This window comes from Lynx rufus, unplaced genomic scaffold (genome assembly GCF_022079265.1).
Source record: "Lynx rufus isolate CCGP_SWC_20201006 ecotype Redwood Valley unplaced genomic scaffold, mLynRuf1.p SCAF_2, whole genome shotgun sequence".
Lineage (NCBI taxonomy): Eukaryota > Metazoa > Chordata > Mammalia > Carnivora > Felidae > Lynx > Lynx rufus.
The window spans coordinates 2,745,518-2,766,904 of NW_025814834.1; the positions used below are offsets into that span (position 1 = coordinate 2,745,518).

The window sequence follows — 21,387 nt, forward strand, 5'->3', positions numbered from 1 at the left end:
CTCCCACCTGCCTTCTCCTCCTCCCGACCCGCCTAACGCAACCACGCTTCACCGAGTGCCCGTAACTCCCTCCCCACGATCACAGCACAGCCAAGTGCACGCACACACATGCAGGCTCACATGCACATGTGCACACCCTCTTCCTGGCTTCGGGGACCTTGTACAAGGTCAGGAGGGAACCTGTGCTTGGGCGTCAGCTCTTGAAATGGCACACGTTTCTCCGGCACCGGGCCCTTCGACCCTCGAAAGCATCATCCTGCCCCCGGCGGGGCCCAGCCTCGCTTCGCCCCGTGCTCCCCCCCACCGCCCCCGGCATGCCCCGAACCCCTCCCACACACACTCCCCCATCAGGAAGCCCTCTCCACCCTCACCCCGCCTCGCAGCAGAGGCCTCACCTGTCCGCCGTGAGCGCCTCCGCCCCGTCTTGACGCTTCACCCGGGGAGGCGCTGGTCTCGCACTCCCAGGCCGAGGTGGTTTTCTAAACCCAGATATTGGAAAACCAGAGAGGGAATGTGACACACTTGCACATTTCAAAGGGGACGACAGAAAACCCAGTCGCTAATGTCATCGCTAATCTCCCACCGTCAACTGGTCAGGACGCAGTCTGCAGAGCATTAAGAACATTCCAGTAACCTGACAAGTTGAAAGTATCCGTCTCTTAGTCCTGTATTTTCATTAAATTTAAGATCCAAAAAGTAACCAAAACATTACCATAATTATGAATTTCCCTAAATCTTTAAAATGCCCTATGTGTAGTTACTTATACCCAGCATGTGAAAATTAAGCAAACGGTTTTTGCGTTCTTTGTACAGGCATTTCCTCATAATTCAGCTCAAGCACCGGACAAACGGCAGAAGGTGCAAAGAGAGAACACGCTGGCCACAGACCTGATGTTGGCCGGAAGCTCGCTCGGCAGCTCGGATTTCTCCTGGACAGAAGGTCCGACTTCTTCTGAAGCGTGACAATCGCATCGGCAATTCACAAAGGAAGAAACACAAATAGGTAAGTGCTTGAAAAGACAGCCATCGGGTAAGTGCAAATGCAAACGAGCTTTATTCGTCTATCATTTTAACGAAGACACAACAGTCGTTTCTAGAGGTGGTGAAGATCTGGGAGACGGCGTTCAAACCCTGGAAGTACAAACCGATTCTGTCTCTTTGAAAAGGTGGGTGGATCCGGTCAGCTACAACCTGAGAAGGACGGACGTGTGTCATCAGCGGTGTCAAGAGGGTCACCTGACACCATGTATTAGTGACTCCAGCCGCACACCGGACCCTCTGCACAAAACGTCATCACTCCAACATGTAACAGTAACGAGCGTGTCTCGTCACCACACACACACACACACACACACACACACGACAGGGGTCCTAGAAGGACAGTCATTTCCATGAGAAACAGTGCTTTTCATCACCTTCTTCATGTTTTTCTGCATTTAAACAGATTCTACTTTGGGTATGGACCAAATTGTTTTTGTAATCTGAATAAAGCTTCTTCATTTTGGTGAAAGGACTTAATCAGTAAGTAACAAACTCTATTAAGGCAATTAAATTCATCCCACTATTTAAAGTAAAAAGCCTTTGTATTCTAGACAATAGAATGAATCAAAATTTGAATTTAGAAATGTACTTTTTACTCTGGAAAGAGTCCTGAGATGCATTCTTCTGGAACATAAGGTGTGTAGATTAAATCTTAAAGTGGGACACGTATGGTTCCTTAACAAATCTGAGAGTACACGTTCATATTGACACACACACACACAATTTATAGCAAACACATTTAGTTCAGGCCATTCCTTACCCGTATCACTAGGGGAGTCACCTAAAAAAAAAAAAAAAAAAGGCACATCAGAAAACCGACTTTTGTTTTAGTGAAGCTCGGAATATGAAACGAGCAGGACTAGGGAAAAACACAAACTAAGTAACACAAACGCCTGTCGGGAAAACACGGCCCTTTCCTCGGAGCCTTTTCCAGTGTCCCACTGTGATCACTTTGTTTTCAAAGAGGGAAAGACAAAGAAGAAAGGAAACTATGACCCATAAAATGTCATTAATGAAAAGACGAAAGGGATATGAAGAGAGGGGATCACACACACAGATGAAAGATACAGGCAATAGCTGATACGCCCAGGGAGCCGCCAGCAGACCGACGGGGACACGAGGGACGAGAGGGGTGACCTGGCAAACAAGGCTCCGGGCACTCTGACGACTGGACAAGAGCGACGGGGCCCTCCCTGCAGAGCTGGCCAGCAGGGCTCTGCCACGGCCTAGCTCCCTATGGGCTACCTTTGCTCTTTTCACCCAGGATCCTTCTTCAAGGGCTGCTTTTTGGGGACAGAAGTGACCTACGTGGCCACAAGCACACGAGTGGAAGCACGGCAGGGGTGGGGTGGACCCCAAGTCACAGGAGGACAATCTCTGTGTGACACGACCACGTTTGCAGAAGCCCTGAAGCTGCACGGGTCCGAGTCAGCGCCAGGGACCCAGGGTCGCCCCGAGGGCACACACGCACCCACAGGGGGAAGAGTGCTCCTCGGACACCTTAGCCTGCCCGCTGAGGCGCACTTGAGAACGTTCTGGTCACCGGTCAGAGAGCCACGTGAATAGTGCCCCAAAGAAGGTGGCTCTAGGGACAGGAGAGGCCACGCCTCCAGGGCGACGGGAACTGGCAGGCCCTACAGGGCCCGTACGTAGGGAACACAGGAGCCTCCCGGAGGTCACGCTGCACAGAGTGACAGGGCAGGGGCCAGGCCCAGTGCAACTGTGGGTTGGTGGTTAGGAAGCACCCGGAAATGGCGCTTCCAGACGGCGCCACTGGAAGGACGGGGTGATGGCAACGGGGGGCTTGGGCTCAACCCCGGGACGGGCCTGCCCTGGGGCCAAAGCAGGTAGCAGCAGACCCTCTCCTCAACACCGTGCTGCCTGGCCCTGGACCCCAGACTCCTAAGCTCTCGTCGAAACTCACGCCATCGGGTTGGGGACACACCGCGGCTGCTGGAGCTCAAGGCCGACACCCGGATGGTGAGCTCAGAGTGGCCTCACCCCTTCGCAGGCGGGGTCCCCCGCCCTTGGGCCAGGGCTCCAGCCTCAGGGGCGCAGGTCTCGTCCGGACCCTTCACCAGCTCTGCCTCTTTCCCCGCCCACGCACACCCCCTCCCTGGGCAGACCCTGCCTGGAGCACCCCGGAACCTGCCTGTCCCCCCACCGCCCACACGGCCCAGGCCGCCCCCGCCTGGACCCAACTGACGCGACCCACGTGCGATTCAGCCGCCCAGCCAGCACGCACCCAGCCCCATGCGGCCCCGTGGCCCCCACGCTCCCGGCCAGCACCCCTCACCACACGGCGCCCCCCAGGCTGGGTCCCCGTGCCCACCGCCTCGGGCCTGCCACGCACCCGGCCTGCGGCGTGCACGAGCCGACGAGTGTCACCCGGCCCGCAGACACTGGCTGTGGGACGTCCCCTCCGAGCCCGACACGTGCCCGACAAACGCCAGACGCATCTTTCACCACAATGTTTTCTCGATGCAGAGAAAAACCAGGCCCAGAGCAGAATCTCACCAAGGTGCGACTTAGGACACCCCGAGGACATGACAGAAACGTCGGGTCAGGGCAGTGTCCCGAGCTGTTTAAAAGTCCTCTCTGAACACGAAACGTGGGAGGTGTGCGGCTGGGCCGACGGGACTCCAGCAGTGACTCTGAAGCTCGGTTCGGGTCGTTCCCGACTCCGCCTGGGCTCCGCCCGCCACCCCAGAAAGGACACTGGGGTCACCACGCAGTGACCAGCCTGCCCTAGCCCAGCTGATGTGAAAAAGCGACAGTGGGCCACCCACCACATCCAGTCCCGACGAAGAACCAGGGACTGGACTCCGTGTGGGTCAGAAAGCCAAGGGGACCTGGCCGCCGCCCTCTGGGGAGAGAGGAGCCTCCCGGGGTTACATCTGGGGGGACCCCTCTCCCTCACCGAGAAAGGAGTGAGGAGACGGGTGTCCCGCTTACCTTTCTGCTTCACTGCTGGTCCTGGCTCGACGTGCTCACGCCTCAGACTAGCTGAATTATCGTCTGAAACGCTAGCTGAGTTAGTATTAGCTTCTTTTGTGCCTGACATAAAACAGTTTAAAATGGGTCACGAAGACGCACACACAGGCGGGTCCCCTCCGGCTCCAGTACTTACCCTGCTCTCCCACCCCACAAACTCCCAGAACACCCATCGAAGGCAGCTTTGGAGAACTCACACCCAGAACGTTCCTCTTAGCGTGGCTGCGGGATCAGGAGAGGGAAGGGGTGCCCGGACTGTGAGCAGACCCCAGGCCCACTCAGCCCAGGCGGAGGCGTGGAGTCCCCACGGCCGAAGCCAACTAGCCCCTCCACCGCCATTTCCAGAACCTTCTCCACCCGCCTCCCCACTGCGGCCAGGCCCAACTGAGAAGCCGCAAATAGGTGGCCGTGTCAGGAAAGCAGCGCAAAGAGAAAAATCCTTCCAGCACAGTGCACAGTCCTAGAGATTGAAAGTTCCCAAATAACTCGTGTACTGATGGCTGACTAATGTGCCAATGTCTATAAAAAATAGAAAAAATATCAAACACCTAATAAAACATTTTTTTATACTAAAAATAAGGGGCGGGAGGTGCTAGAGGAACAGATTTTAAACTGTGGCAGGACCCAGGGTAGAAAGCTAACCCATCACCACAGGACCTCACTCTCTAAAATGAAATCAGGAGACAAAAATAAAATTAGAAAAATTGTTCCCTTTCCTGAAACACAACCTTACAATTTCTTTAAAGTATTCAAATAAACAGTTTATATCAGAGTCAAACTATCATTAACTATCAAAGACCTGATTTTATGTAACAGAACTACACACAATAGAAGACACGCAATTTCCTAAGGAAATTTTGTTGGATCTATAAAAATGCTTTAAACAGCCTGATTCCAATAGTTAATTATTTATGATCTATAAGACAACCAAAGAATATGATATACTAACCTCAAAAATAAATCTAAACTTAAACATCAGCTTGACAACTGTAGATCATCAATTTTAAAAGAAAACACAAGAACTATAGGTTGTTACACTTTATTTGAAAGTGTCAAAACTTTCCTACACTATACAAAACCCACCACACGGTAAGTGATTTCCAAATGCATCGCCTCTGCCTCTATCTCAAGGGGACCAATGACACTTTGGTGTCACATTTCACCGCTTCCAAGGTCTTGTGGCATTCTTTCTTTCTTTCTTTTTAATGTTTATTTTTGAGCGAGAGAAAGAGAGACAGAGTGCAAGCAGGGGAGGAGCAGAGAGAGAAGGAGACAGAATCCAAAGCAGGCTCCAGGCTCCGAGCCGTCAGAAGAGAGCCCGACGCGGGGCTCGAACCCACGAACCGTGAGATCGTGACCTGAGCCGAAGTCAGACACTGGACCCTGAGCTACCCAGGCGCCCCAACTCTGCATTTTTATAATAAAAAGTTGTACACAGCAAAGCAACAGGACATGGGTGAGAGCACCCGAGCACAACGCAGCTCTAAGGATGTCCCCATGCCCCGTCAAACAGCGGCAGAGAGAACAGGCCCATCACGCAGCTGGCGCTCCGATACGGAGCAGGGAAGAAGCGGAAGCTTCCCTGTGGGGTGGTTCGGGGCGCGTGGGAGAGCAAGAGGGAGGACACAGCAAAACGCAGGAACGCTCCCGTGACGCCCCGGTCCCGCAGGCGGGCCGCTGCGGCCGAAGTCAGGCCAGGGCCCGGGGAGCAGGCACAACAGGGGCCAGCGTGGCTTAGCAGCACCAGCTCGGGGTGAGGGGACCCGGGAGGAAAGGCTCAGTGAGCAGACCCAGCACTGGATCTGGAAATCACGCCCAACTGGAAAATCAGCCACGGTGAGGCAGCTGAGAAAGCGGAGTCCCGACAGCACGAGATGACCCCTGTGACAGGCATGCTGGTGACCTGCAGGGGCGGACGTAGGGGCAGGGGGCGGAGGGAGGGCACCGCCCAGGGACCGGGTGCAGGGCTCCACTCGTGGCCGCCAGGGGGCACCGGGCTCCGTTCCAATCTCTGCAAAGCTCTCAACTGAGAACTGTGTGCCACAGGATTCCGGAGAGAACACCCACCAAGTGAGGGCACAGGTCTACACAGCCACTCGGGTGTACTTCCATCCCATCAGACCATCTCAGCACGAGACCCACAGTAACTAACGGGGCATCTGCAAAGCAGGTGCGTGTGGCCCCCGTGCGACAAGCTGGCCACTTTCTGGGCGGAGCTCATTTAGCCTCAAGGCAGGTGCTTCTACACCCACTGAGCACAGAGGGGCCTGCGGCTCGGACCACGCACCCAGGAAGTTTGCTCGAGGCCAAGAGGTGGCAACGGCAGGAACGGGGTCTTCCCTCTGGTCTGGGACACGGGCAGACGGTCACCGCCCGGCCGGCTGCCCCAGGTGGCGGTCTCCGCTCACACGACCGGCACCACCCACCCCTCTCCCGTGCTACGGGGGCTGCCCGGGGCTCCCCTCCTCGGAGCTGCCCGCAGCTGAGCCTCCGCAGAAAGGAGATCCGTATACTTTGAGAGGATGTGGCCGAACGGCAGCACGCCCCCCCGCCGTCAAGTTCGTCGGTGAGACCCCCTCTGCCCCACCCCCACTCATGCTCACACTCTCTCTCTCTCAAAAATAAATTTTTTTTTTAATTTTTTTTCCATGTTTTTATTTATTTTTGGGACAGAGAGAGACAGAGCATGAACGGGGGAGGGGCAGAGAGAGAGGGAGACACAGAATCGGAAACAGGCTCCAGGCTCTGAGCCATCAGCCCAGAGCCCGACGCGGGGCTCGAACTCACGGACCGCGAGATCGTGACCTGGCTGAAGTCGGACGCTTAACCGACTGCGCCACCCAGGCGCCCCCTCTCAAAAATAAATTTAAAAAAACATTAAAAAAAAGATTTACGCTATATTTTCTCTTAAATGTCACTCAAGCTTCTTAATATTTCTGAAGAATTTAACGTCACAAATACTGACACTCATCAAGGATCACCCCATCTGAAACCCCGAATTCATGCACCTAATGGCCCCACAGCAGCAGGGCGGGGACGCGACGCACCTGTCCCACTGCCGCCTCAGGGTAAGAGCGCAAGCCGCGGGCAACAACGTCCCCTCGTGCCGCAGCAAGCACCCTAAAACCTTTATCGGGGGCATTCCCTTAATACGACACGGCAGACAGAGCAGGACCGGAAAGCTGAATAATTTTCTCTATCCACCCGTCCACATCGTTTTTCTAAATCCCAACAGCAAGATGAAGAAAGCATCTTGATCTAGACGCGAAAATGAGTTACGTGTAAAAAGGCACGTAAAAGTTAACTAAAACTGAGTTAATGTTCTTTATCATAACTTAGCAAATTAAAGCAAGTGGAATATCGATGTCATTGATATTGTATCAATATTTGGTATCATTTCTGATCTTCAGTACATCATGATTAGAATAAAAAATATAACTACACCGAGATAAATACTTTACGTCAAAGTGGTAAAGAATTTAAACTAAAGAATATCTTTTTCTTACCTATATTCGAGGTCGTAGTTTCCTGATCTGGTTCATTATTTAATCCAGACACCAAGGAGCCTAAAATTTTAGCTGAGATACTATCTTCCTTTCTTCCTGACACAAAATAGTTAACAACAGATTAAAACATTGCAGAGGACTCTGCGTGTGGGGCAGGTCCTCCCGTTGGGACGGACAGGGCTTTACACGAGGCTCATGCTCGCTCATCCCCTCCAGAGTCACAGGACACACGCCTCCCCCCCTCCTCCCGCCGCCCCTCCGGCCCCCGGCTCTCAGGACACCCTCTCTCCGGACTGTGGGACCCCCAGCAGTACCGCCTCCGCCCTGCAGGTCCTGGCGGGCTCCAGAGCCCGCCCTCTTCATCTCCACGGTCCCCTACTTGAATTTCACACGGGTTTCCGTGTCAGGGAAAGACCACCGTGCAAAAGACCCCCACCTCCTTCGACGTCACCTTCAGTGGCTCCTGCCCCTCCCTGAACCCCGGGCCTACGCCTCCGACTGCTGTCTCCACGCACCACCGGGCTGTTCGCAGGCACTTGAACCTCGTGCGCGGGAAGCAGAATTCCTCGTGCTGCAGCCCATCCCACCAACCGTTTCCTCCCGAAGCCCCGTCGCTTCAGTGAATGGGCCACACAGGTGCCCAGCCCCCTCCCCACCGACCTTACCTCCGTGCCCTCTCCTTTCTAGCAAGTGCCCCGCGGTCACCCCGCCTATCTGTCATCCTTCCATAAATGTGTCCTACACCCAGTCTGCTCTCACCAGTGACACTCGGGTCCCTGCCATCACGGTCTCACCCGGACACCTACCTGCCGTCTGGCCTCCACACTTGCGCCTCTCTAGTTTCAAAAGGAGATGCTTCTAAAACCTGAGTCTGATCAGGCCTCTGTCCGGCCTCATGTCCTCCCAGGGCTTCTGCTCACACTCGCCACAAACACTTGACCAACGTGGCCCACACCTCGGGCCTCCCTCCTCAGGGGCCACTCCCCCCTTCCCCTCCCCGCCCGCCTCGCTGCTGGGCCTCCCATCACTCACACAGGCGAGGCTGTCCCCCACCCAGGGCCTCTGCCTGTTCCCGGACGCCCGCACGTCCCCCGTCACCTTGTCAACTCTCTGTCCAGATGGCCTGTCCTCGGAGCCTCTCTGCCTACGCACCCCGCCCCTACCTCACCCACCCCTCCCGGCTACGGTTTCCATCAAAAGTCTCGTCATTAACGTGAAGGCAGCACCCTCGTTCTCTTTATTATCTGCCTTGTCCCTCTACGTTACACTCCCCGGGGGGGCAGGTACTCCAGAAATATCTGCAGAACACTCAAATGGACAATTTCAGCCTGTCACTGACTTATGGTAGGAGACCCACTCACGGTTGGGGCAGCTCTGGTGGGCAGGGCTTCACGCCCCGAGCCTGCACCACCCTGGCCAGAGCCCCCCCTCCACAGCCCCGGCCCGGCTCAAGCAGGGCTCCACCCGCAGAGCTGCACCTGTCCCCTGGTCAAAGAGAAGCAACGGTGTCACTCTCCAACATTCACAGCCCCCACGAGGGCTTGCTTAGTCTTACCGAGCTGTTTCACGGTATGTTCCTTCTTAGCTTTACTGTAGGAAGGGTTATGTTGTTTTTCAGGGGAGGCACTATTTTCACTGGTTCTAGAGTCCCTTCTTCCTGATGTGAAATTGCACAATGAAAGTATGTGTTAAACTTAACTTGTAATGCTTCATTGTACAGTCACTCGTAGTGTATTTTTCTGCTATAAGACACTACTTAATCATAAGCAAAAATCATCGTGTTGTTACGAAGAATGTTTTTTGGGTTCTGTGGGGATTCTAGAAGAGCTTTAAGAGTCTGTGTGTCTAACAAACCTGGGACCCCACACTCCAGTAAATGTAGGCTCATCTCCTTGAGTAGAACATAGATGTCCTGTGCCTCATGCACCTTGCGGATGCTCGACATTTGCCCAAGTGCCCTGTGCCGTACCCATTTGAGCACGGCAGCTCTGGTGGGGGAGGCTGGGCGCTGAGGTCCGCGCCTGACTGGCAGGCAGGGGAGAGCCCACCAGCTTGCTGACACCTCGGTAAAGCTCAGCATCACAAAGCCTGGAATCTCTGGTGATCGGATCTCAGTGAGACCACGGGAAAGGAGCCCTAAGGCACAAGCTCCCCAGTCAACTCAGACGCACACGCCCTGAGCTATTAGAAAAGCGGACAGTAACAACCGTCAGCTTGAAACAACCCGAAACCAACAGAACTATGGGCTGAGATGAACACAGGCCAGGTTTGGGGTGCAGTGACAACAGTCAGCGACACGCACACGTTCTGACACTCATCGCTAATAACGGGGGAGAGAAGACACCATCGCTGAACAAAGTGACCACGAACGAGCACAATCCTGGCCGCCGACACCGCCCAGCACGGGCACACGCGTCTTCTTGGGGGAGGCGGAGACATGCATACTGACTCGAAACCACAGGTGTCCAGTCTTCCCCAGTGAGGGCACGGGCAACCTAATCCTGACAAACTAATTAGTTCTGTTCGAGGGACGTGAGACTCTTTGATGCAATGTTGTAAAATAACCTGGAAGAATAGGCACATAAAATGGCTTAATATCAATAATTCTGGAACACCTGGTGTTCCAGAAAAATAAACTGAGAGCCTCACCTTACAGCGTCACTAAAAAGATTAAACATAAAAATGCAGGATAAAGCACAAATCTTCGTCTCTCGAATCTCTAGACAAACTACAAAAAAAAAAAAACAAAAACGACTGGTCGCTTCCAGTGTCGAAAAATCAAGCACTCAGGCAAGTGAGGAATGAAACACAGCGAGTAGAGATGAACTAGGGGGGAAAAAAAAAAAGAACAAACACGTATCTAAAAATCGGCAGCCATGCTTCACAGACAGCGAGCTTGCGCAAATTAAGGACAACACGGAAACTCCATCGCGGCGGTGACGAGCCCACAAAGGAGAGGACAGGCCCGAGAGGTCAATACACATGATTAACACACGTTAAAAATGCACAATTTCACTAGCAATTAAAAAGAGCCAGCACCAGTAGTGAAAATACCAGCCTAGATGCCTGGAACTGACATTATAAATAAATACAATTAATAATTAAAAAAAAAAAAAAAAGAGCCAGCACCGTTCATTTTTCACGGACCCAAGTCGGCAAGCCTCAAAGACACCGGAAAAGGCGTCGGGCGCGGGGAACTGGTGTGCACCTCGGCTGACACCCGAAAGCCTGCCTGCCCCGGGCACCAGGGGCCCCTCCCGGGAGCCTCGCCCACAGAGATCGCCCACAAGAGGCCAGGTGCCGGCACAGAGACGCTCAAGGGCACCGCATACCATTATGAGGAGAGGACTCTGCCTCATTTCCGTGCCACTTCTCACGTCCAACTAGGTCCACGCTACCTGGACCTCTACGATGTAGGAAAAGGATGCCTTCTCGGACACGACCGCCGCTCAAAGTAACGTGACACTTCCCTGGAAAGCCTGCAGGGGCGCTCGCCGGCACCGGCCTGACCCTCGCTCCCACCTACCGGTCCGTCAGAACCGGGTACTGCGCGTGGGCTAAGCCCCGGCAGGGCCTGCCCACTTGAGCTCCAGCTCCTAGCTTTTGGCATGATTCCTGGGGACCATTTCTGATCTTTAAATGGTAAACATCACCTAAGAGCAGGGTGCTTTTGTCGGCCACTCTGCATCAGGATTAAATTGAGCCTACCGATTCACACGACCAGAGTCAAGGAAACACGGGCGACTGGCAACCATATGAGCACATCTCCCAGATTGCAACAGATCTCCAGCAAAGAGGCGCTCCCCTGCCCCTGGTGTCATGGGCTCACACACACACATGCACGGGAGACAGAGGGAGAGGAAGGGAAAGAGGAAGGGAGAGAGGGAGAGAGGGAGAAAGAGACAGACAGACAGACAGACAGACATATCTTCACCCCTTTCACATAGCCTTGGTTCATTCCCCCAGTGGTACATCTGCCTTCTAGCCACAGGACTTGTTTCTACCAGATACGGTGACTAATTTCCATATTTTCAGTTACTTATAATGATAAATTTGCAGTACCTTCCATTGAATTTTTGGATCGCCGTTCTGACATCTTTGCTGTCACGGACCCAGACGCTCTAGTGGAAACCTCAGTCTTAAAGAAAAGAGAAGGAGAAGGAATGAATCAGTGCGTATGTCACAGCAACACGTTGAGCAGACTTCCTATTCAAGCTCTGCTTAACGAAGAACAAAGAGCAAAGAGAACACCACCATACAGACGCTCGAGAGCGGAACGGGGCTGCTCCAGACCTGAGGCTGAACTGAACACACGGAGGCCCCTTCACTCTACAGTCAGAAACCAATCTTCTGCAAAGGCCTAAAAAGGCCAGCAGTCCACCAGCCACACTGAGAAACACTATCTTAGCAGCTGTGTTCCCGAGGACTCACTCTCGGTAGCTATACGCCATTCACTCACAAGCGTCCATCCGTAACAATTCACAGTGCGAGTGTTCACGTTTAAAGACAGCACAAAGCAGCCGCCGTGGTTTTGCTGCACCTGCCAGGATGACTCCTGACTGGCCCCCAGCCTCCATTCCACACCTCATCCATCTTCCCTGAAGCTGCCTGGATACACTTTCTGAAATGCAAACTGGACTGTGAAAGTCAGGATGAGTCTAACCTCTGGGGCCCAGAGGCGCAGAGATGACATGGCCCGGCCTCGGCTGTCCCCCAGCCGTAGGATACGCACCGCAGGGTCCCACATAGGCCGGGCACAGCTTGGAGGGGTCCCTCCAGTGCCCCTGCTTTCCCTGTCTGCCTGGAGATTGGACCCTCTCCCGGATGACGCCCCCATCCCTTTGTACCCCATACATCATACTTGTCAAATAAACGAATAAGGAAAGCCCACAGCCCACCATGGACATCCGGACTCCCACGTGAGCCTGGGCCATGTCCCGCACCCGGATCTCCGTGGGCTGGAAAAGGCCACAGTGCTGCAGTCACCACACCAACACAGCTACCCGTTTACGTCTCTTGAAATTATTTTTTAAAGTTTACCTCTGTTTCAGCTTTGGAGTCTTTCACAGATCCATCTGACAACTTTTTAGACACCTCCCCTGAGTTTGAGGACTGTTAAAAAAAACAACAACAATAATTCATCATATTCTGTTGGTATTCAAATCTGTGACATCTACAAACACATCAAGATGCGAGACGTTTCTTGCTGACCAGCAGCAAGATCACTTTCCCTTAAGAGCATCGGTCACACTCCACGCCTGACGCCACCCATGTTTCCAAAGGGCCTTCCGGGACCTTTCTCCACGGGGCAGACAGGGCAGGGCCACGGGGTCAGGGCGGTGCCTCTTGGGAAACTACGGAACGGCATCTCCTAGACATGCAGGATCCCCACACCAGGCCAAACTCCTCAGCGAGACGCAGGAATCTGGAAACGGGGTAAGGAGTGAACAGAAACGGACACACAGCCACAGTCCGTGCTTCCGAGAGTGGGGCAACGTCCGAATGGACGCTTCTTTGTAAGCGAAGGCTTCAGGCTGTACATCGGGAAAGTTCTCCCAGAGCAAATTACGTGCAAACTGCACACACCAACTCAGTCCTACAGTCAGGTCTCTAACAGACGCATCTTGATGCGAGGAGGAGAAAGCAGGAGAGACTACACAGAGATCGTCCTCCTCAAGGACTGAAAAGCAAAGGACAACGGTTCAAGTCAACGACCACGTGTCCTCCTAACTCCCTGCAGAAGGCACCAGGCTGTCCTCCTAATTCCCTGCGGAAGACATCAGGCTCTGTGCACAGCCCCTCGCCCGCCCCGCTGTCCCCTGAGGGTGAGGAGTCACCGTACCCCCAGCCCTGACACCTGGCCCTCCCCCCCCCCCGCACCCCCACACTCTAGACACACCAACCACCTGCCTCATCTTCACAAAAAGCCTGAGGGGGACTGAGAAGGTCTGATCATCGTCTCTTCCAGACAGAAATCGAGTGGAAGAGAGTCAAGGGAGCTGACGGAGGGTGAGGACGGGAGCCTCCCCAGAGCTGCCTGTACCAAAGTCCCGGAGCCTGGTTCCCTGGGAGGTGTCCACACGGGGTGTCCTCACCACCAGCGAGCACTGCCCTGCAGACCCCGCAGAGGAACCCCAGATCTACACGGGAGCAGCTGGCCCCACAAAACCACCCCGACGGCCGGCTTTGGGGGCCTGGAGGACCAGCTCTGAGCAGAAGCACAGGCCCAGGGCGCCCGGCTGGCTCAGTCGGTAGAGCAGACGACTCTTGGTCTTAGGGTCGTGAGTTCAAGCCCCACGTTGGGCAAGAAGCCTACTTAAAATTAAAAAACAAATAAGTAAATAAAAATAAATTAAAAAAAAAAAAAAGGCAGCAGCAGCACAGGCCCCTCGCCCTGGTCTCACCCGCGAAGTCAAGCCGTCACTCCCACCAGGTTCCAGTGTCCCACAGACCCGCCTATAAAAACTCGTCTTTGGAATTAGCTTTCTATTTATAACACCGGTCACCGCACCAGCAGTTTCAGTGAACGTACAGTATGGGAAACTTCATAAGACCTGGACAGCTGAGAAGGTCATCCCGTTCCGGGGGCTGCCCAACTCCGGCACAGAAAAAAACGAGAGAACGTGCTAGCGCCTCAGAAAAATGAGGTCAGTGAAAAATACTTTTTCTTAGACCTCTAAAAAGAGGCAAAAGGTGCGGAATGCCTTTGTTATTTCTAAAGCCTTTCTCTAAGGGAAGCCTGGTTTTCAGGACACATATCACAGGGCCCATCACTTCAGGGGGCTCCTGGGAGACCCTGAGGCTCCCCCAGGGTCATGCCCACTGGGCCCGTCATCGCCCAGTACAGTACATCCCAGAGATGCCACAGGGCCGGGAGGCACAACCCCGAGTGCCAGCACTGGCCCTGCTCCTCACTACCCAACCACCTCACCTGGGCAGACCCTGAACCTTTCCAGACCTCGGCCCCTCCTTCCTAGTAGCTGGATACCAGCAGATCTCCACATTCCGCCTCTGGGACGCCAAAGTGTCCCCGTGAGAACAGGCACCTGCAAAGCCAGTCCTGACGGAAGCCTCCCCACCTCTATGAGCCCAAAAGTCACCTGCATGTTTAGAAAACACCGTCTGAAACCAAACAAATTTTCTGGCCTGTCGTAAATGTAGCTGAAAACTTAATCAAATGAGAATTACAGCAATCAGAGGTCTCGTGCTCCTCCACTAATGCGCACAGGACTTAGAGCGTGGCCCTAATCCTGCCAGAAGTCAGCCGTGCCCACAAGCCAGGCGGTGCGTAAGAGCCTGCACACGGCTGAGGCACACCTAGGAACTGTGCGCACAGCGACGGCATGAAGCTCCATCTTCCGAAACGCCCACGTGCACGCCCACGGTGCAGAGGTGAGGGGAGCACCTCGTAAAACACCTGGCAACGCCTGGGGTCGGTCTGGGGTTCCCCTGGGAACCCGAGCCTGACGTAGGTGGTGCTGGAGAGAAGCGGTTTCCTAATCATGCCACGACAACGACAGAAATCGCTGCAGGTTAAAGGCAGAGGGCTGCAACCAGGACTTTACCTTCCTCTCCGGTTTGTCGTGCTCTCTGCTCTTCTCCCTGTCGGGGTTCCTGGAGTGGTCCCCGTCCTTGCCCCTCCGCCTGTCGCGGTCCCTGTCCCGGCCCTTGTCTCGCTCCCGCTCTCGCTCTCGCTCCTTCCGTCTCTCCTTCTCCTTCCCGGCCTCACTCCGTCGCTCTCTCTCGCGCTCCACGTCCTTGTCCCGCTCTTGGGTGCCTCTGTCCCTGTCCTGCTTGGCCCGGTTCCTGGCTCGCTCTCTCTCTCCTTCTCGGTACTTGTCCCTCTCCGGCTCCTTGTGTCTCTCACGGTCGTTCTCCATCGTCTTGTCCTTGTCCTTGTCCTTGTCTCGTGCTTTGCTTTCTTCTTTCACTTCTTCCCTCTGTTTCTGGTCTCTCCTTGCGCTTTCCTCATTTATCTCAGAATATCTTTTATCCTGAAGAAAAGGTCAAATAACAGCATCACTTATAAACACCTTTACCTGGGCTACAAAAAGACTCATTATCTCCCTTCCGGATATGCACAACTTGCAATTCACCTCTTTATCTTCACGAACTCCGGGCCCTTCCTCTCGCGCGTTCCTGTTGTCCAATTCCTGAGACTTGGACGTCAGGGAGGTCCTTGCCTTCGCGTCCCCCCTCTCTCCAGCCAACACTCGTTTCACCGCATCGTCACTGGAGAGCTTGTCATCAGAGCGGGAGGAAACAAAAGGCAAGGTGAAAGTGACATCAGCACAAGTGACAAATGGGCATTCAGGGACAGCTCGTTAAACACGTTCTGCGTCTCCCCAGGAAGGTCCCGGGAGAAAATACTAGAAGGAAATGCTGTTAGCACAAAGCACGGCCTCTCCTGGTAACTGTCGCCTCCGGTGTGTTAGCACGGACAACAAAGGCGACCCACACAGTTCCACAAGTGCCTGAACTCCGCCCAGGATCAACAGGGCCCCGCATGGAAAGGGCCTCATGGAATGATCTAACTCGAGCTCTATGAAACACAAAAACCCTCCTGCAGCGTCCCTGCCACCGCGCAGAGGCTTCGAACACCTCCGCTCAGGAATCCCGCCTGTTCATTCCACAAGGATGCCCTGAGCAACTGTCACACGCCAGGCGCTAGACCACAGGTCAAGGACGCTTGTGCGTACTGGGGGAGAGACCAAATGCAACAATTACACGCCTGGGAGGGAGGAGAGGCCAGGGCTCTGGGACAGCCGATCCCACACCTGCTGCCAGACAAAGAAACAGGAAGCATGACCATGCAGGGGACCTCAGGGTTCAGGCACGGGCGTGAGAGCTGAGAGGGAGCCGGGGGACAGGAAGTAGACCAGATCTCCAGAAGCCTTGTGAGCCAGGCCATGGAGAGGCTGTGCCCAGACGCAACAGGAAGCTGGCAATGGATTCAGCAGGGAAGGCAGGAGTCAAATGTGTTTTGAAAGAGAAGGAACATGAAGGATGCAGGGGTGGGGACTGGGGACAGAGCCGGGGCACTGGCGGAATGAGCTCCTCGTTTCCAAGCCTGAGAGTTGGATGCAGACCAGGGCGAGACTCTCCGGAGGCCTCCTCGGGGCCCTGCTCCCCACCCCCACCACCGCTGTGTGGGCTGAAGGCCACCCTTTCCCACTTTGGCAACATGGAAGGTTAGCCCCCGCCCACGATCCATAGGGTCCACGAAGGGCTGTATCAGCTATGCCCTCTCCCCAGGCCTTAGAGACACCTGCTGCCATCACCAAGCTGAGATGTCCTTAACGTCCTTGGCAAGAATGACCCGGGCTGGGTCTAAGCAGAGACCCCAGCTTCAAACCCACAGTGAGGATCCCAGGAAATAACCAAGCGGCCCCTGTACAAGGGACACAAGGTGTCTCTGAAGGCAGCACAGCTCTGCAGCCAACAGCCAGGAGGAGAGGAGGAGCGGAGGGACAGTGCGGGGCAGGGGGAGGGAAGGAAGGGATGGAGAGAAGCAGAAAACAGAGGCTGGAAAGGTAGGCAGAGGACGGGAACATCCCATGAGCCCCAGAGAAGAAGAAAAGCAGGTCCTCCGCCCTGCCCACCCCCTGCCCCCGCCCCCGCCCCTGTGCTGGAAGGAGGCCCAAAAGGAGCAGGCAGGCAGGGCTGGGTGCACGGGCACGCAGCCTCCAGCCACCCGCCCCGAGAGCAAGCGCCTGTGAGGTCCGCTGGTTCACAGTGAAGCCTGGAGAAGGTGTGCGTGGCATCCCCTCACTTGTTTCACGGTACAGTTTTAAATCGCTTCTCCTGCGACTTGGAGGCTGCGAAGCATAGCCTTTGACAGACGCCACCAGACCCTCTCCCCACGCTTCCGACCCTGCCGTCCCCATCTTGCTTTCTGGTCCCGCCAGCTCTGCACCCCTGCACTACCTTGCCGAGACAGCACTTTGCGGTTCGCCAGCATTACCTTGCCGAGACAGCACTTTCCAATTCTCTGCAGCAGCTCGTTAGTTCTCTCAGGCTCGTGCCCGGCCACGATCCGCACTGGTTTCGCCGACAGCGGCTCTCCTGAAACCATCACCACCACGTCTATGGCCTTCTGAAGGAAGCTAATTTTTGCATCTTTATCCTGAAAGATTTCCATTCAAAACACAAACAAAAAAGTACTTCCAAAGAACTCTGCACCCTCTTCGGTATGTTCAACAGGCACGCTTACTGTTGGTAGATGTCAAATCTGGAAATACGAACCCTCTGTCACAAAACAAAACGACTCGCTGACGCTTTTAATTCTAGCGGAGAGGCCAGAAGAAACCTTGAAACACTGACTCCATTTGTTAACAGATAAAATCAGCACGATGCGCAGTCGGCGGAAAAAAGGAAACGGAACGGGAAGGGCGAACCGCAGCCCACAGAGTGACCGACCCCTCGAGCCGACACACACCCGGCACGCCTGGGAGGGAGGAGAGGCCAGGGCTCTGGGACAGCCGATCCCACACCTGCTGCCAGACAAAGAAACAGGAAGCATGACCATGCAGGGGACCTCAGGGTTCAGGCACGCCGCTGACAAAACACCCATTTGTTAAGGTGAGGGTGTGACGCCCCCAGCCTACCTTAACGTTGTCGGACTTCATCTCGGCATCCGTGTAGAGGCCCTTCATGAAACCAGTCACCCTGATCACCTTCAAAAGATCAAGGCCACGGTCAGCACCTCACGGGACAGCCCCTTCATCAGCCTCACTCCCTGAGCCCCACGGTCAGGAGCCGTCAGAGCCTGTCCACATCCAGGATTTAATTCCTTCACTTGCTCAACAAGCTTTTGAGTATCTACCGCATGCCATGGCCTTTTACCAGGCAGGACCCAGTCTGGAAGTGGGGACAGGTGAACGTTACAAAGACTTGCAGGGCACTAGGGAGCACAAGATCGGTCCCCAACCCAAATGCAGGAGGGGCAAAGGTGTCAGGGAAAGCTTCCCAGAGGAAATCAGATCTAAACTGAGGCCACTGCTACCAGGAAACAAGAGTGGGGGGCGGGGGTGTTTAGGAAACACGTGTCAGGCTGAACGGTCCCTGCAAGGTCCCGGGGCCAAGAGGGTCCCGTTCAAGGGAGCAAAAGGGTTCAGTACAGGGGTGCCTGGGTGGTTCAGTCGGTTTAGTGACCGACTTCGGCTCAGGTCATGATCTCACAGTTCATGAGTTCGAGCCCCGCGTCGGGCTCTGTGCTGACAGCTCAGAGCCTGGAGCCTGCTTCCGATTCTGTGTCTCCTCTCTCTGCCCCTGCCCCACTCACACTCTGTTTCTCTCTCTCTCTCTCTCTCTCTCTCTCTCAAAAATAAACATAAAGAGAGAAAGAGAGAATCCTTAATATTCCTGGAACCTTTTCATTTTGTCTCTTTTGACGTTTTCCTAGTTTGCAGACAGTAAAATTGTGAATAATAATTTTAAGGGACACAAAACATTAACCTCACAAGATCAATGCTTTGATTTATGAAAGAGGCTGAGTTAGTTGAGCCGTAGCTAAGATACCAACGGTGATTTGAACACAATACTCAGAGGCAGTGAAGAATTTTCAGAGGAGACTCTTCACCCCCTACCTGAAAATGCTTTCCAATAGGTCAGTCATCCTAATATCCTTAACAAGTAGGTGCCAATTAATGAATTTGCCTTTACACAGGGCAGAGAAATTAATTTCAGCATTAGATTAGGAAAGAAAACCCATGAAAGAAAAGCAGACCGTTGGTTCCCAGTGGAGAACGTGTAACTCCTTCCACACAGCCTGGCTGCCTGGTCAATCGAGTCAATTCCTGCTAGAATGTCCCTCCTCCTCCTCCACTTCAATGTGCTCTGGCCTTCCAGGAGCCCAGCACCACACCAAGACCCACAGGATGAGGCATATGCCCCCTGCCTCCCCACTTCAGTGGCCAGACAGGACTAACACAGAAGATAAAGGTGTCGTGTCGGGCCATGGTGGCACGCACTGGGGTCAGGCAGCCTCACCTCCTGGCTTAGACGTCACTACCTGCCAACTTCGCAGGATAACACAGCACACAGCCCAGCTCCCACCAGGCTCTCCACACGGCCCTGTCCCCTCCCAAACACTGGCCGGGACAGGTGGAAGGAGGTAGAGCTAGGCAAGACAGCCCTGGGATGTGGCTGGGATTCCAGAGTCTCAAGCACAGTTAGGGTGTTTAACACAGAGGTGCACATTATAAACTAAGTTGAGAGAGCGGATAAGTAAAGCAGTTTGTGGAGAGGAAGGCGCCCACCGGTCGGAAAGAGAAATGAAGACGAGCACCAATCCGGCGAGCCCTCAGAAGCCTGCAAGTTCAACCTGATTCCTAACTCCCAGAGGCCACGCCCAAGTTGCTGGGTTCAATACCCTTCTTAGCTGCACCACGGAGCTCCTGAGTTACCAGGAGCCTTGACAGCCCCGTTCAACGACGAAGGCTGGCTGTGCACCTTCTGTGTACCTTACTCAGTTCAGTTCACCCAGGATATGGCAACAAACACACACGGTCTCCACCGTTCGGTAATTCACCATCCACTGGGGAAAAGTTACAGACAATCTCCATGGAGGCCAGGCTGTGCCCTTCAGCGGCAAATATCAACCTGCTCTTCTAGAGTTTTCCCTTTGGTGTCCCACTACAACCACCTTCAACAAATTCACCCCCAGGTTTTTATCAAACATCTAAAACATGGGGACCACGGTGCAGAGTAGTGTGGAGGATGCTTGGGAAACATGAGGATAGAAAAGAATAACTTCAATATCCCACAATGTCTGGTCACCTTTCACGAGCCAGGCACTGAAAGGAAGGGGGGGGGGTGTGTCACAAAAACGGCCCTGCCAAGCTAAATGGAAGATGAGCTCTAACAGATACATAGGAAAGAAATAAGGCTCCCTGAGGGGCGGAGGGAGGCAGCCCAGTGGGGGTGGATGAGAGGGCAGAGCAGGGGTGAAGGCAAGGAACTCGGTGCACAGGCACCGCGGGATTGGGCCCAGCGGGCCCGGGCAGCGGCTGTGCTCGGCTAGGCGAGGCCGACTCTAACGCCAACCCTGATTCTGGCCTCGACCCCTACCTGGGCCCCGATCCCCGGCTCCGACCCGGCCCGTCCGCACCTGGGCCCTCACCACCCCCCCACACCCCCGGGCCCCGCACCTGGGACCCTGACTCCCGGCACTGACCCTGACCCGGGTCCCGACCCTGGCTCGTCCGCACCTGGGCCCCGGCCCGCACCTGGCACCCCAACTCCGGCTGCACCCGGGGCCTGACTCCTAGCGCCGGCGCCCACCCGGGTCCCGACCCGCACCAGGGCCCCAGCCCCCACCTGGGACCCTGACTCCGGCCCTCACCTGGGTCCTGACCCCCACCTGCGTCCCGACCCGCACCAGGGCCCCGACCCTCGGCCCCCGGCCCCGCCCGCACCTCCGTGATGATGTCGTGCAGGTAGCGGAACGGGGGCTTGTTCAGCAGCTTCTCCGTCAGCGGCGGCCTCCGGATCACCTTCCCCAGGGCCTCCTGCGTCCGCTTCACCACGGCCGCGTTCATGGCGGCGCCGCCCGAGCCCGCGCCCCCGCCGCCCCCGCCAACCCGCCGAGCCTAAGCCGCGCTCCCGGGCCGCCGCCGGCCCCGCCGCCGCCGCCGTCCGCTCCGGCCTGGACGCAGCGCCCGGGCTCCCATCCCACAGTGCACCGGAGTCGGCTACGGCGCGTGCGCGGGGCCGCAGGCGCCCGTCGCCAGGGCGGCGCGGCCTTAGCAACGGACGCGCCGCGGCGCCCCGCCCCGCCCGCAGCGCCTGCTGGGAGAAGTCTGCCCCAGAAGTCGTGCCCGCGCTTCGCAACCTGGACGAAGCC

At 55.3% G+C, this 21,387-nt stretch overlaps 1 protein-coding gene across 4 annotated transcripts in view; it reads right to left on the bottom strand.

Moving 5' to 3' along the window:
- Positions 1-21,082, bottom strand: part of TRAF3IP1 (TRAF3 interacting protein 1) — a 63,200-nt gene extending 42,118 nt beyond the window's left edge. For 2 of the 4 annotated variants that reach the window (XM_047084915.1, XM_047084913.1), the window contains exons 1-10: positions 20,960-21,082; positions 18,149-18,217; positions 17,506-17,667; positions 15,638-15,781; positions 15,107-15,535; positions 12,582-12,653; positions 11,604-11,679; positions 1,802-1,822; positions 889-952; positions 396-479 (exon numbers count right to left, since the gene is read on the bottom strand). In XM_047084915.1, coding sequence (XP_046940871.1) covers positions 396-479; positions 889-952; positions 1,802-1,822; positions 11,604-11,679; positions 12,582-12,653; positions 15,107-15,535; positions 15,638-15,781; positions 17,506-17,667; positions 18,149-18,217; positions 20,960-21,082 — 1,244 coding nt within the window. Of the gene's footprint in view, positions 1-395; positions 480-888; positions 953-1,801; positions 1,823-3,996; positions 4,099-7,541; positions 7,638-9,096; positions 9,199-11,603; positions 11,680-12,581; positions 12,654-15,106; positions 15,536-15,637; positions 15,782-17,505; positions 17,668-18,148; positions 18,218-20,959 lie in introns of all 4 variants that reach the window. The other 2 variants (XM_047084916.1, XM_047084914.1) reach the window with 2 other exon arrangements.
- Positions 21,083-21,387: the final 305 nt, after the last annotated feature.